The 14,397-nt window shown below is 39.8% G+C and overlaps 1 protein-coding gene across 1 annotated transcript in view; it reads left to right on the plus strand.

Moving 5' to 3' along the window:
* The first annotated feature begins 714 nt into the window (after positions 1 to 714).
* Positions 715 to 14,397, plus strand: part of LOC140365876 (guanine nucleotide-binding protein G(i) subunit alpha-2) — a 43,448-nt gene continuing 29,765 nt past the window's right edge. Inside the window, exon 1 of the mRNA XM_072452458.1 lies at positions 715 to 877. Coding sequence (XP_072308559.1) covers positions 760 to 877 — 118 coding nt within the window. The 5' untranslated portion in view covers positions 715 to 759. The remainder of the gene's footprint in view (positions 878 to 14,397) is intronic.

The following is a 14,397-nucleotide window of genomic DNA, read 5'->3' on the forward strand; positions in this document are numbered from 1 at the left end:
AAACGGCGGCGGCACAGCGCCCACTGCAGCCTGCACACACCACAGCGCCGCGCGGCTTCTCCTCCAAACAAAATCACGCCTCACCTCGCTTCCCTTCTAATTGGCTCCGAGCGCGCGCGCGCGGAGGAAAGACCCGCTCACCTGCTCTAATTGGGGACTCGCTCGCGACAGTTTCAGCCCCGCGTGACGCCTCCGTCTTGTCGCGCGTCGGGACGAGGACTTTACGCACGGTTTTTTTTCTCCCGGGGACAATGAAATGAGCAAAAAGTGGAGATGTTTCGCGCGTTGAAAGGGGAGACTTCTGCCTAAAAAACCGAGTGAAGTGCGTGCGCGTGTGAAGAAGAAGAAGAAGAAGAAGACGAAGAAGAAGAAGCGGTGGTGGCGAGCGTTGGCATTTTGACGGGACGCGCGCGCGTGAATGGATGCAACCCGCACGCGTCACGGAGCACGAAATGGACCAGCAGTTCTAGCACCAAAAACACCCAAATGAACCGTCGTTTTTAGCAGCGGGTTTTGAGCAGGAAGACTTCTTTTTTTAATTTTTGTATTTTTTTCTACCCCGTGAACTCGTGAAAGAAACGCGTTTACTTCCCCTCCACTGGAAAAGGAAAGAAAAGGTGGGGGAAGAAGAAGAAGAAGCAGCCTGCGTTTTAATATTCCGTGGGCATTTATTGTGGCGTCAGTTCGGAGGAGCCAGCAGCCGCCGCAGCCTCCTCGAAGCGTCGTGTGTGTGTGTTTGTGTTGCGTTTTGCAGGAGCCATGGGTTGCACGGTGAGCGCGGAGGACAAGGCCGCCGCGGAGAGGTCCAAAATGATTGACAAAAATCTCCGTGAGGACGGCGAGAAGGCGGCCAGAGAGGTCAAGCTGCTGCTGTTAGGTGGGTGCATCAAATTGAACGTGTTCCAACTCCGTGCGGGTTATGACTGTGGAGAGGCACGTTCCTGTTGTTGTGAGTGAATGAATGTTGGATCAAAACCCCCTGCAAGTTCAGACTGTGCAAGATCTTTATTATAGACTTTAAATAGTGCTATATCTTGTGCCCCACCTTGTGTCCTACATGGCCCGGGACATTGCTGGTCAACATAACCTAGAGTGGCTCTGTGCTTTTTGTTTTTTTTTGTGTCGAAAAGCTTACAGTGTTGTACTTCTGCACGTTGCATCGTTACTTGTGGTGACTGGGAGTACTCTTGAGGCAGGAAGCACATCTGAAAAGATCAAGATGGCATTTGAGTGATGACAAACGTAATGATGTTGGCCAGAATTCACACTTACTGCAACACATCATCATCATTAATCATCATCACTAATTCAGCTTCTCTGTTGCATTTTTTTTTTTTTTCTCGACATCATCATGTGCTGTTCCACTGGCCAATATGTTAATTGAGCTTCTGGCTTTGTGTATACTCTTGCAAACAGGAAGGAATAGGTGGTGCAGTGTTTCTCAACTGATGGGACGAGAGCCAAAATGTGCTCTTGGCTTCGTTGGTCAGTTTTGGTGATATATTATACAGGCCTACACAATTCTTTTTGGATTTTGGCTGCGAGTTGTCGTTTAACCTCTGGAATAGATTTGACATGTTCTTATTTGTCCCCAGGGTTTAAGACGATATGGTAAAAATGATTGTTGTGATGTTTCCTTCCCCCCCTGTTTGTAATAGATCATTTACATTTGACCGTTTCTCATAGGATTAAACGAATAAGGCCTTCAATCATAACGTCGTGAACACAATCAAGTCACGGATTTGATATAATTGTCGCCATTAACATAAAACGCCGTCAAATGTATTCCTCAAAGTCAGAATTCTGCTCCGAACTGCATGCTTTCGGCTGTTGACCTCTCGATTTGGCGAGCTGATTGAACCGACCGGATCTCACTTTGGAATTTAAATTCGATTCATCGCACACTTGGGACTGGCAAAGAATACACTTGTCGTATCTCATTACTCTGGAGCTCGCAGTAGGTCATATTAACTGCAGCGAAAGGTGGAGCTCGTGTCAGTGCGACGATTAATCTCCCCGAATGTCCCTAAAACTTGCCTGTAAGTGGCACGATTAATCTGCTGATACAGTTGTTGGAGTGCTTGGTCTGATATCATCTTGTCAACATGCTGCTCGGCTCCTCAGTCCGAGCTCCCGCTGTTGGCTGTGTGCCCAGAAAGCCTGATTCACACACAGTATCAAACCAGGACTAAACATTAACGCTCTTACGCTTCTGCCATCCCTGCAAACTCAGCACAGCGGGCCGAGCGGCGGCTAGAAAAACAAACTGTTGTCCTTGGACACTCTGAGCTGGACATGTGTGTTATTAAAAGGCTCCTTCACATGAGCTACCACTTTAAGAAGAGCCCTTATTCTGCCTCTGCCCCTTTTCTCGCACTCCTTTTCCCCACTACTTTCTCATCTCATCAAAGTCAACATGCACGCCCGACAATCTGATCATCACCTCGTTTGTAGAGCTATCGGATTATTGAAAAGTCACATTCGATGTGCGTGATCAGATTTCTTTCTGGTTGTTCACACGTGTGCTGGGAAATGTGGCAAAAAAAAAAGAGGTCAATTTAATGTGGCAAAAGACCAAAGTGGAAGAGAAAATGCTAAATTAATTGTACGTTATGTTCAAAATACAACAGTTGCTTTGAAAATTCAATGATTAACTAAAATCACAAGATGTTGATTGAAAAATAAATAAATCTGATTGTTCAAGTTATCAGATTGCACGCATGATTTAGATGAATTTAAATGACATGCAAACTATGGCGAGTAATCAGAGCGATCATGGTTAGTTTGTGGCGTTATGTTGTTGTTGTTGTTTTATGGCGGTTGGCATCCAATTGTTGCATTACCGCCAGACTTTATTCCTCAGACTTTTCGTAGTCCTCAGACTCTGTCGTAGTCCGTAAAAGTACTCCTTCCATTGCTTTGGTGTTACAAAGCCCATGAGGTCATGATTATGTCTTTGTGACTAGAATAGTTGTTGTTTCAGAGACCAACCGGCCAGCTTTATTCTTTAGGCTTCATTCTATAGGCTTTAATATTTCCACTGATGTCGCTGCTTGGTAGCCGTGCGTCTACGAGACTGGGCGAGGACAGGAGACCACCCCCACCCCCATCTCGTCACTCTGATCACTCTGACTCCCCACAAGCAGACCCCCATCACTCCGACTCCCATTTAGCGCCTTTAGCCTGTTTTCTATATCTGCCCAATCAAGCTCCTTTGTTCCAAGGAATCTCCCTGCAGCTTTAGCAATGATCCTGATCCTTTCAGTTCTGCTTTGAGTCTGAGCAGCACAGTTTACAACATCCACCATAAAGAGTACAAAATCCTCTCTATCCACAACCAGGGTATTCTCATTAATTCTGGAACCTGCACACTTGGGACCTCCCCTCTTGAAACCTTCACACTTCTTCACACTTCACACTTCATTTCGCCCTGGCTGGGAGCAGCGCTGGCTCCTCTCTCTGTATTTACTCTAAACTCGTTACTTGAAACTTTCTTGACTGCATCTGCATAGGATATAACTTTTGCTTTCGTATTTGAGCCATAGTTTATTCTAAAAGTGCTCTGTAGCTTTGGGCGTTTGCAACATGCTTTTCTCTTTGAAGAGGTTTTTCCTTGGGCTAGAATGTTCCAAAATACGGCACTAAACTTGCCTATCTCCGTGGCGACAAGCAGGTGGCATGACCAGGCCAAGTTACATAAGGATATCTCTCCATTTGATTTTACAGACAATCTTGACAGCCGCACATCTTCCCACGTTAGATGAATTTGAACAGTATATTTTGTGTGCGTCTTAAAACTGAGCCTGCCGCGACTAATCCAATAAATGATGACTAATTGAATGTTAAAATCGCTCAATCCCAAAGATACAGGCACAAATGGAATATGCCTTTTTTTTTGATTTTTGATAAACCACTATTTTAAATGAAGTAGGAATTGGAGCTGCAATATCCATCGCAATTGTAATTTGAGTTGGAAGAACAGAATGTCATCTGTCTTTTGTACCGTTAGTTTAGAGTCCGTATCGGTTCATATTTCATTTTCTTTTCTTCAATGTTAAGGGTGGACGTGTTTGCAACGTGCACTCTTGCATTTCAAACACCTATCGCAAATCTAAAGAAATTCTGCGGCCCCAGTAGAAATAATCCTTTTAACTAGTGGTCTAAAAGTGAATAAGTAATAATAAGTAACCCTGGCTTCTTATACTGAGTAAATTGTAAGTGACAGGCGTACATCAGACCTAACCTGGATACAGACTCGTCAGGGGAAGTAGTGCACTTGACGATGTGGTGTGAAAGGGGGGAGTCTCCTGCTGGGACGAGCCCCCGATCGCTCGAGGGGACGGAGCTAAGTGCTGTGTAGGTCGCGTGGGACTTAGTGTCTACTGTCGAAGACCTACAATCGGAGTGACAGGTGCTTTTGTGGCTCTCAGACTGACTTATTCATCAAGTGACGCCAGAAGAATACAGACACTAATGTGTTTATTTTTAGTGCCGTAGAAAACATACTGGTGTGTCCTTGTCTCAGTGAAGACCCAGATGTCAAGGGCTCAAGGCTGACGTTGTAATTGATGGATGAGTTACAGTTCGACGTGGTGGAGGTAGTGAAAAAATGGATCTGTGTAATGTGAAAATGTCTGCGAAAAGGGAAAAAAAACTTGCAGGGTATAATCTTTCAAATGAGTCGTAATAGGTTTTTAATTTGATCTGTGAAAAAGGTCACGCGATTGATAAATTCAAGGGAACTGCTATTATTTTGTGTTTTAAAATGCAAAATAGTGCTTTTCTCTTCACTGTGGTAGTGAAACAAGTACCCAATGTTGAGTCTGTCCCTTTAGTATTGGAGGTAAAGCACCAAAACAACAGTATCAAGATATTTGTCTGCGCTTTTACGATTAGTTTTACAGTCTAGTCACTTTTTTTGTTCAACGTACGAATATTTCAGTACATTTCTGAATTGCCCACAGCCTTAATAGGTATAGTAAGTAATTGATCTTACTATTGTTGTCAGGATAATCCCCCAAAAATAGTTATTCACTGTTTTTAAATCTTAAATCATATCGTCTTCCTTGGTACAACTCCAAATGGCTGCAACATTTTGGTGCATGACCCTTCAAAAGAGCAAATGGGTTTGTTTTTTAATGGGGAAATGGAGAAACCCTTAAAACAATCTGCAGTTAATGAACCATTCATCATGTTCTACAGTAAACCTATTTAAAAATAACACACACAAAATAACCGTGGAGTTGTTTGCATTTCGATAGAGCGGGAGACCAAATTCGCCACCGATAAAATCCTGGTTTTGGGTAAGACGGACGCGCTAAGGGCAAGCTGAAATTATGATTCGTGCGTGAAATGGCTGTGTTTGTCAGCGTAGCTTATGTGGGCAGTGACATGCATTTCCTGTCGCGTTACACAGAGAGCACATACAATCATTAATTAATATCGACTCGGACAAAGACTGTATTTGGCGCTTAATTTAACAAAAAGGTAAACTAAAATGCAGTGCTAGATGTAAGGACACTCTAAATGGGAACTGGAATGAATGAATGTGATGCTTCAGCTCAAGTAATTGACATTTAAATGGTTTGCGTCACTAAAATCGACAGCTACGTGAATGTTAAAATATTATCTTGTAAATTGTCGGGCGTGTGCCTTTTTTAGCTGCTCAGGAAGTGGAAGGAGGAAGTCGTTTGATTCTTGTGTCAAACTACTAAACCATGTGAGCCGCTGTAACACGCCCACATGTACTAAACAATACAGGCTGATTGCTAAATGTAGGTTGAGGTTTCTAAAGAACTTGGCACCAATTTTGACGCATCAAGTCTTTTTATCGTACGCATCTGCTCTTTATTTGATTCAGACTTTACGCTTTAGAACAAAACCCAGCATCAGTTTCTCCAGCATTTCCACTGACCATTATAAGAGCCTGACCTTTGCAGACCAGAAACATTTAGAGATGTGGTTTTGGAGACGCTCTGACCCCGTTGTCAGGTTTGGCGCTCGTCAAACTCGTCAATTTAGGGCTGCACGATATTGTTACTTTGTAACACAATAATCTCCGTTAAATCGAGACCAAAAAGGTGCATGCCTGAATTTGAATACAAGTCTGTCGAAATAAAACATGAACACGAACAAACAAACAAGATAATTAGGAATTAATAATGTAAGGAATAATAACTGCCCATTATAACAAATATAACAAATCTGCCCATTTAATTTCAAAACAAATCTCCTCTTCTACAGATTTAAATAGGAATGTACGATAGGGCTGTGCAATGTAAATTTAAGGTTTTCAAGTATTATTCCATTCAATTACAAATCAGAATTATCTATTATTTATGATGTACACACATTTTTTAATTTGATTTTTAAAAGCACCTATCAATTGTGTTCTTAAAGTGTTTGGGATCTTTTGGGTGACAGTTTGAAAAATATTTTGATTTATTCCGTAAGTGAATAGTTACTATTGAACTCTAACAGTTGCAAGCAGAGTTGATTTAAGGAGATTTTAGGATTAGTTTTTGGATTATTAACCAAATAACCGTGATAATTTTTTTGACCATATTGAGGATCACAATTGTCACGCTGCATGATCATGAAGTAGCTTTATAAGTTCTTTTAAGAGTTACAACTATCTGCTTCCTCTAATTTTACACTTCAAAGCAACTTCTTTTTGTAACGGCCAAAATCACAACAGCAGGTTCCTCAGAGTGGTTTATTTGTCCGACAGAATATTACTGGGATTGCTTAAATCCAGCGGTCACTCATAACAGAGGCTGACCAATGAGAAGAGTTGGTGGAGAAAGGTGTCCGTGTCCGAGCTTTGAGTTGCATTGAACAGGAAAACACGGAACAATGGCAGTCGAAAGTTTATTTTTGTTATAGTGTGCTCCAGCCCTGATCTCTACACTACAGGATATTTAACTGTTTGCAGAGGATATTCTCTCACCTAAAGTGTGCCATTTCAAACTGCCATTTCGATATGACGGTAATCTATCGTGCAGCCCTTAAGGCGCTTGTCAGATGTGCTCAAACCCTTTCTTAATGCATAATCCTTTGCTGATGCCATGAATGAAAAAGCACACAAAAAGCCAGGAGGGAGTGATGCGCGTTAGGATATATATATATAACAGCTTATGGTTTGGATTTAATCACAACCTATTATCTTGACACTGCTTCTTCTGAGGCTGACCAATAGAAAGAGCAGGAATGAGATTACCGCTACATTTTCACCGTCATTTCGCATTATTGGGTGTCTGAATGCTGTGCCTGGAGTTAGTTTAGGAAGAGCCTTTTGTGAATTGGTCTGTCTAACTCCAACCTAATAATGCAGTAGTTTCAAATTGCAAAGTGTAATTGTTCTAGCCTCTTGAGGGCATTGCAATAATTTAGTGTCTTGCAGGTCCAAAGTCATATTGTCTGGCTAATTGCAGACGCTGTAGGTGCAAAACCAACGTTTCAAAACATTTCCATTCGTCTTTAGATGCTCTTCAAACATATCGGCTGCTTGAACCTCGCTCCAAACCTTTGAGTCCTCATTAGCCGTCTCTGGGTCTTGTCTGTAACGCTGGCCTGGGGACGGTGATGGTAATAATAGTCCTTGTACAGACGTGATTCATCTCATGACACGAATGACGGCTTTGACCGCCGGCCACAAGCGGAGGGAGGCTATACTTTTGTGTCGTTAGTCACGTCTCGGCCCAATGCCGCCAAATCCTCTTATAAACGCTTGTATATTTCTGCCGGACAAGCACTCTGCCGTCGCCAAAACAGCTAATACTTTATAGATTGGTATTTGTAGTGTGTCTCGAGCTTTGTTACGACCTGTGATCCTTTATCCTTTCACACTCATGTATTGAGTTTTAAAATGAGTTTAGTTTACCGTAGTAATCTTTATTTTCTTATCTTTAGTCCTGGATTTACAGTTTGTTTAAGCCTTTTTTTTCTCATGGAAAGCCCGCCGCGTGCTTTGTCTCCATGGAAATGTTATTGCTTTGCCTGGAATGTTCCACAGTATATTAATCTGCATGAAGAGAGCGGAAAAAACACCTGTAACTGACCAAATTGCAAGATGTTTTTAACGGCACACTGTGTAGGCCTGTCACAATAATTACTGTATCGACTTTTTTGTTCAATAAATATTAGAAGGAACAACATTTTTGGTGCTCCAATGTTGTTGATTCATTTCTTTGCACTGTTTGTGTTGTTTAATGTAGAGAAATTAGATGGATAGACATACGGTATACTAACTAATGACTGGCTTTGTATTTCGGAAGTATTTACTTGGATTCTGCGGCTGTCGAGTTATTGTGTCGGTGACATAAAGTAGTTTAAATATTATAGTTCATCGTGATGTGTTGATGTAGCAATATACCGCACACAAAATGTATTCAATCTTATTTATCATGACAGGCTAAATACTGTGGAACATTGCAGTCAAAGCACCACCAGAAATGTGCTTAATGTCCTGGTTTAAGATGTATTCCATCATGTAGATTTGCCCATATAAGGCTGGGCGTAGAGCCACGTGTGAAGATTTCCTGAACGCTGCAGAATGGTGGTTTGCGACTTCCTGTACGTGTTTGTGGAAGTGAGAATGCCTCGAGTTTGTTTTGCAGAAGCGCGTCACATGTACAATGCATCTTCCTCCTTTACTCTGAGAAAAAGAAAAAACATCTCAACTTTACAATTATTCACAAGTTTTGGCACCACGACCAATCAACAACATTTGCCTAGTGTAGTAATGGAATGGAACCTGCTTAATCACATCAAACTTTCAGAATTTTAGAACGATAATAAATGTGACATGAACACCCAAATACAGAAGCCTTTTGCATGTTTACTTTCTTGGGGAAAGTCTGCTTGAAATGACTTATTTTTGTGTCTAGAATTCTCACAATTATACATTTTTAGCATTTAAGATTATATTTACGACCTGAATAATCACAATTATGAATTTACAGATTCAAGTTGACATCCGTAATTTAAACTTTTGACAGGAACATTCTTCAGGCATCAACTCCATCAGCGTTTCACATCATGCAGTGTGTAATAAGTTCCCTTTAATTTCATGTTGATGCTTGATGATGTCACTGTTATGCAACACAGACGGGTGTTATCTTCAGAATTTAAATATGACCATCTTATCAGTGTAATGATACTGTAGTCCTGTAGATTTGTACTTTTCGATAAGACTTTTCATAAGCGATGTTTGGAGCCTGTTCCAGAAACGATTACTTTACTGGGAAGGTTGTATCACTGGCAGAGGTGGACGGTGTTGACAAATGAACGCACACAGTCAAACGTTTGGACGCACGTTCTCATTCCGCATGGTGGTGTTTAACCGCTGTAGTAGTGCTTGATTCATTTCATTGTATTGTTATTGCTAATTCAGTTTGTGAAAGTGAAGCATTTACAACGACCAGGTCAAGTTTCCATCTACATTTATTTAGATTCAGCTTTTATTTTTAGATTGTACCATTAACCTGACTTGAGTAAATAAATAAAAAAGCAACACACCATTTATTCTTTCTTTGTGTTTACGTTCTGCATTAGATACGCACTTAAGACATCACAAATATTAAACCATATGTAATTATGTAGCAAAATTAAAAAAAGCTTGATGACTCTAAATATGTTTAATATTTTAGATTCAGGAGAAGCCTTTTTTTTGTTTCTTTGTCGACTACTCTGCAAACCGCTTTTCTCAATGAGCTTCAAGAAGAAATCACCTGAAATGGTTTTGACTTTACTTCTGAGCTTTGTAAGGTTCATTAGTGGATTAAAGAGGGTACAAAGCAGCGATCAAAGTAAAGCGGCCGTATAAAACCTGTTTGGAGTTATTCCACACTTTTTGTTTACTACGTTTCATGTGTTCATTTGTAGTTTTGATGCCTTCACTGAGAATTTACAATCTTTACTGGTAGTGTATTCCTCATTTTTTTTTTATAATTTGTGCGTGTGGAGATATTATGTCAATCCATCAAAAAACAATCTTTTAAATGTATTAGTTTAGGTTGATCTTTTTTTTTTTTTTTGATAAATGTATAACAATTGTAAAACCACAAGCTAAACAGCAGAAATATCACTTTAGCCTCATTTGGAAGTTCCAACTCTTTACAAATCTGTATTAAAAACGAGCTATTATTGTCATATTTAAAAATGCATGTATTATTTTCATACATTTGTGGATACTATTTTAGATTTTACTCAACTTGAGGCCTAACATTCTGATGCACCGTTGCCCCACACATTATGAACCTTGGTAAAAAGATTCCTCAAGGGAATTGTCAGCGTTCTTGTAATGTAAAGATGTAGCATTGTGATACGTTTATCTGAAAACACCCCAACAGTGCAGGATGCAATGCGTTTAGACACTCTTTATCCATGGTTGGATGCAGATCACATGGCTATATCCCTGGCACATTTTAAATTCCTAATCCTATTTCTATTATCGGGCCAATGCATTATTCAGGCTGCTATCTTTAATCTCATTTCTATTCACAAAAGCTTTTCAGAAGAGTCTGAACCTGGCACTCAGAGGTGAGGTGTCGCAGATGGGTTCAGAAAAAGTGTAAAGACTTCAAGTGCTTAAGTCTTTATCATTGGACTGCTTCAAGAGAAGTATTAATCATGTGGAAGATGAGAACTCGAATACGATTATGTCACTTTAGACAGGCTAGCACTCTCGCCTCACAGCAAGAAGGTCATGGGTTCAACTCCCGGGCCAGACGAGGGCTTTCAGTTTTACTTATGTACTGCAGCTGTTTTACAGCTGGTTTGGAGAGGCCAGTGAGCAGGCCGTTACAGTAGTCTAATCTACTGGAGACAAACGCATGGATAAGTCTCTCCAAATCTGGTTTAGACACTATTCTTTCATTTTGGCAATGTTTTTTAGATGGTAAAAAGCTGCTGATGTTATTGATTTGACGTGGCTGTTAAAGTTCAAGTCTGAGTCCATTATTACTAAGTTGATTTGTAGGTTTTAGAGCGAGACTCTGGAGGTGACTGACTGCTAACAATTTATCTGTTTCTGTGGCCCAAAGACGATGATTTCAGTGTTTAGCATCCACACACTGATCTGTTGGATTCAGAGTGAATCCACTGGTCCATATTCACTTGTCGTCAATGTGGTCTGAGAGACAGTTCCTGGTACTCACTGCTCCTGAGGAGAGGCCCCTTGGGGGACAATAAAATGTACCTTTACTATTTTAGAGTCTCTTCAAAGTTAATTTCTTAATTGAATATTGCTTCTGCTTTTGTGTGTTGTTGATTGCGAGATGGGGCAAAAATTGAAATGATTAATCTATGGAAAAAAGAGTCGCTCACAAACTAGTATCATCATTTTTAAGCCACTCATGCTTGTAAAGTTATAAAGATGCATACACGTGAATAATTTAGTCCTACAGCCAGTTATAGATTTGTACACGTTTTATTTAAAGCACCAACTAAAGCAAACAAATACCATTGTGCAATAATTGAAATGATATCACACACAGAAAGTATTGGTTTTACTATTGAAGAAAATAGACTGAGCTCACTGATAAGATCTTGTCTCATAATGCAAGCTTTTCCTCAAGAATTCTGTGCTTTTTCTTGATTGGATTTGATGAAGCAATTATTCAGAACTAATAACCTGTCTTGAGGAGTGTGCATGCCGAGTTTGAGAGAGTGGACTTCAGAGATAATGATGATCATGTGCATCAAGAGGAGGCTACAAACTCCAATATTCAAGGTGTCTCGGTAAATTAAATAGTAGCACGTCCCTGAATCACTTCAATCTCGCTACTGGGCTAAACTACAACTATAAAGATGAAAGGTTGTTACTGGTCAAACTACAGACTTGAGGTGAAAAGAAGAATACCTATATTTTTTGGAGTAGCTCTATAATTATGTCAAGCCACCAGAAATGAATACTATCAGACAAATGTGAAACAAAACAAATTATCACAAAATTGCTGAAATATCCCCTTATATCGTTTATTTAAAAATGTACAACATCACTTTATATACTCGATATTCAAATATTGCATATCTTCCAACTTTGTTTACTGTGTGTAGTCTAAATGTATCCTGAATGTTGACCTATATAATAGCTTTAGATATAGCTTTGCCGGGACTATTAACCTATACATTTCATTAATCACTAGCCACAATTTTGACATTACCACAATAAAAAAAAAAAGTTTTATATTGCCTTCAGCAGTAATGCTTTAATGCTTGTACTTTTGTAATTATTCATTCACTCTGTGCCCAGTTGTAAACTATTAACCACAAGTGCACTACAGAAATGAGGCTGTCACTATCGGTCTCTCTAACACCTCCGATCAGTCGTGCACACGCCACATTCATGTCTTGCCCAAGGACACAGACATTAGGCACTGGTCTGAGCTGAGATCGATTCTCCGTCCTTTTGTTTTGTGGGCGAACACTTAAATCATTGAGCCACGTCAGAGTTCACACTTTTATCCACCTGACACTCTGCTATAGGCTGAGAAATATGAAGGTGAGGAAAAAGTAGACTCCGTGTGACCAAAGAACTGCATTAAACGGAAATGCACTGAATCTCAATATGAGAGATGGTCGTCCTGTCTCATCTTAACATTACTGATCATGGGTGTCAATATTAATTCTTTAAAAAAAGGGTTTCTTGGCAGTTCATGTAAGACTCTTCCAGATTTATAATCTTACATTTTACCATCCAAAATGTCCACTGTGACGAGAATAACATAGTAACCTTGGCAATGAAAAATAAAACTGCTACTTTTCTGCTCAATTTCATGCATATACTCTTCTTAGGTGTGATTTCTTTGCTGCAAAAATACTTGTACACAATCTGTACAACGAACATTTACAATAAAGTCAATGAAATGTGAATTAACATTGCAACAGTGATCCCTCGTTTATCGCGGGGGTTACGTTCCAAGAAGAACCCGCGGGAGTCTCTCCGCTCTCTCCCGGAGCTCACACGCGCGCTCTCACCGGCCTCTCCCGGAGCTCACACGCGCGCTTTCACCGGCCTCGCAAACTTTAATTTGGCAAGCGGTTTTACGTACGTGTACATATTAATCCATAACGTTATTGACACACAGGTAGAGAAGACACGGAGAGACTGTTCAGCCAATCAGAATGCAGAACACAATGCATGATGAAAATCCGCGACGCAGCGAGTCCGCGAAAAGTGAACCGCGTTATATGATCACTGTAAACTGATTCACACTAATGCAAATGCCTATACTTGCAATGTGACACAGCTGGGTCAATGTGATTAATGCACTTAATGAGTCGTTATGTAATATAGCTAGTACTACAACTGCAGTAGAAGGGTACCGGTAATATAATGTATGACTAAGTCTATCTGTGACTAGGGATGTCACAGTAATCACATTTTAAGTGATGAAACTGTGAGAAGCATCACTATTAAATTACAATTAATTATTTTTCATGATTATTGACACCAATTACTTTCAGTCACATTGTCTATTAAATAAAAGTTTATTTATGTTGTAGTGTGACATACACGGTGTAATAAATAAGGCGTGTTTCACTAAGCTTTTTTGAAACATACAATTACAATTTGGTATTAGTTCCTGTGACCGGCTTAATCACGATGATCAATAAACCATTAAAATCTTGACTTTTGTCTTTGCTTCTCAACACAGCAGGACTCAAAATGTGCTTCTATTTATTGATGGCCCAACTACTATCTCATATTTGTCTTGTTGTGCCTGATTACTAATATTTGCTGAATCAATATTTAAAAACGATAGCTGGACTCACAAATGTAAGTAAATTTACAGTAAAGTAAAAAAAATAATTAGCAAATGTATTTTGGAAAATCGGACACACAATGGCCCAAATATTTCACTTTATTGCTTATATATTTCAATTTTGACTACTCGTCTGTTTTAGAAACTCATCTGATGCACTGAAGACAAACTGAGACTAACACATTCTGGTGAAGTTTAGAAACAAATACTGGTGCTACATATTATCTATAATCTTTCAAGATCAGACTAATGCAGATATGTCTTTTTTAAATAACTCTTATCAAGATTAGCCTTTTTTTTTAATTTTCTTTATCTCCTATAGATGCATTTTTAGATTCTCTGACCAAAATGATTGAGCAGATGTGACCTCAATATTTGTGTTTCTTCAGGGCATCCTTCAGTCTATCTGTGATTTTCAGTTTTTCTGTCACTTGTCGTTACCATGACAAACACTTCATTTGCCTCTTGACAAAAACCTGCTGTGGGAAGTGTTTATTTTTACCAGATCTACAACACAAGATTGTTTTCGTGTGAGATGTTTTGTAATAGAGGTGGGCAATTTTTAGAGAAGTTTAGATCTTGAATGTTGGAATGTATCGTTTATAGTGAGAAACGCTTCAAAAAGACC

The sequence above is a fragment of the Eucyclogobius newberryi genome, unplaced genomic scaffold (genome assembly GCF_026437365.1).
Source record: "Eucyclogobius newberryi isolate DKJ021-1_F unplaced genomic scaffold, fEucNew1.0.hap1 SCAF_19, whole genome shotgun sequence".
Taxonomy (NCBI): Eukaryota; Metazoa; Chordata; class Actinopteri; order Gobiiformes; family Gobiidae; genus Eucyclogobius; species Eucyclogobius newberryi.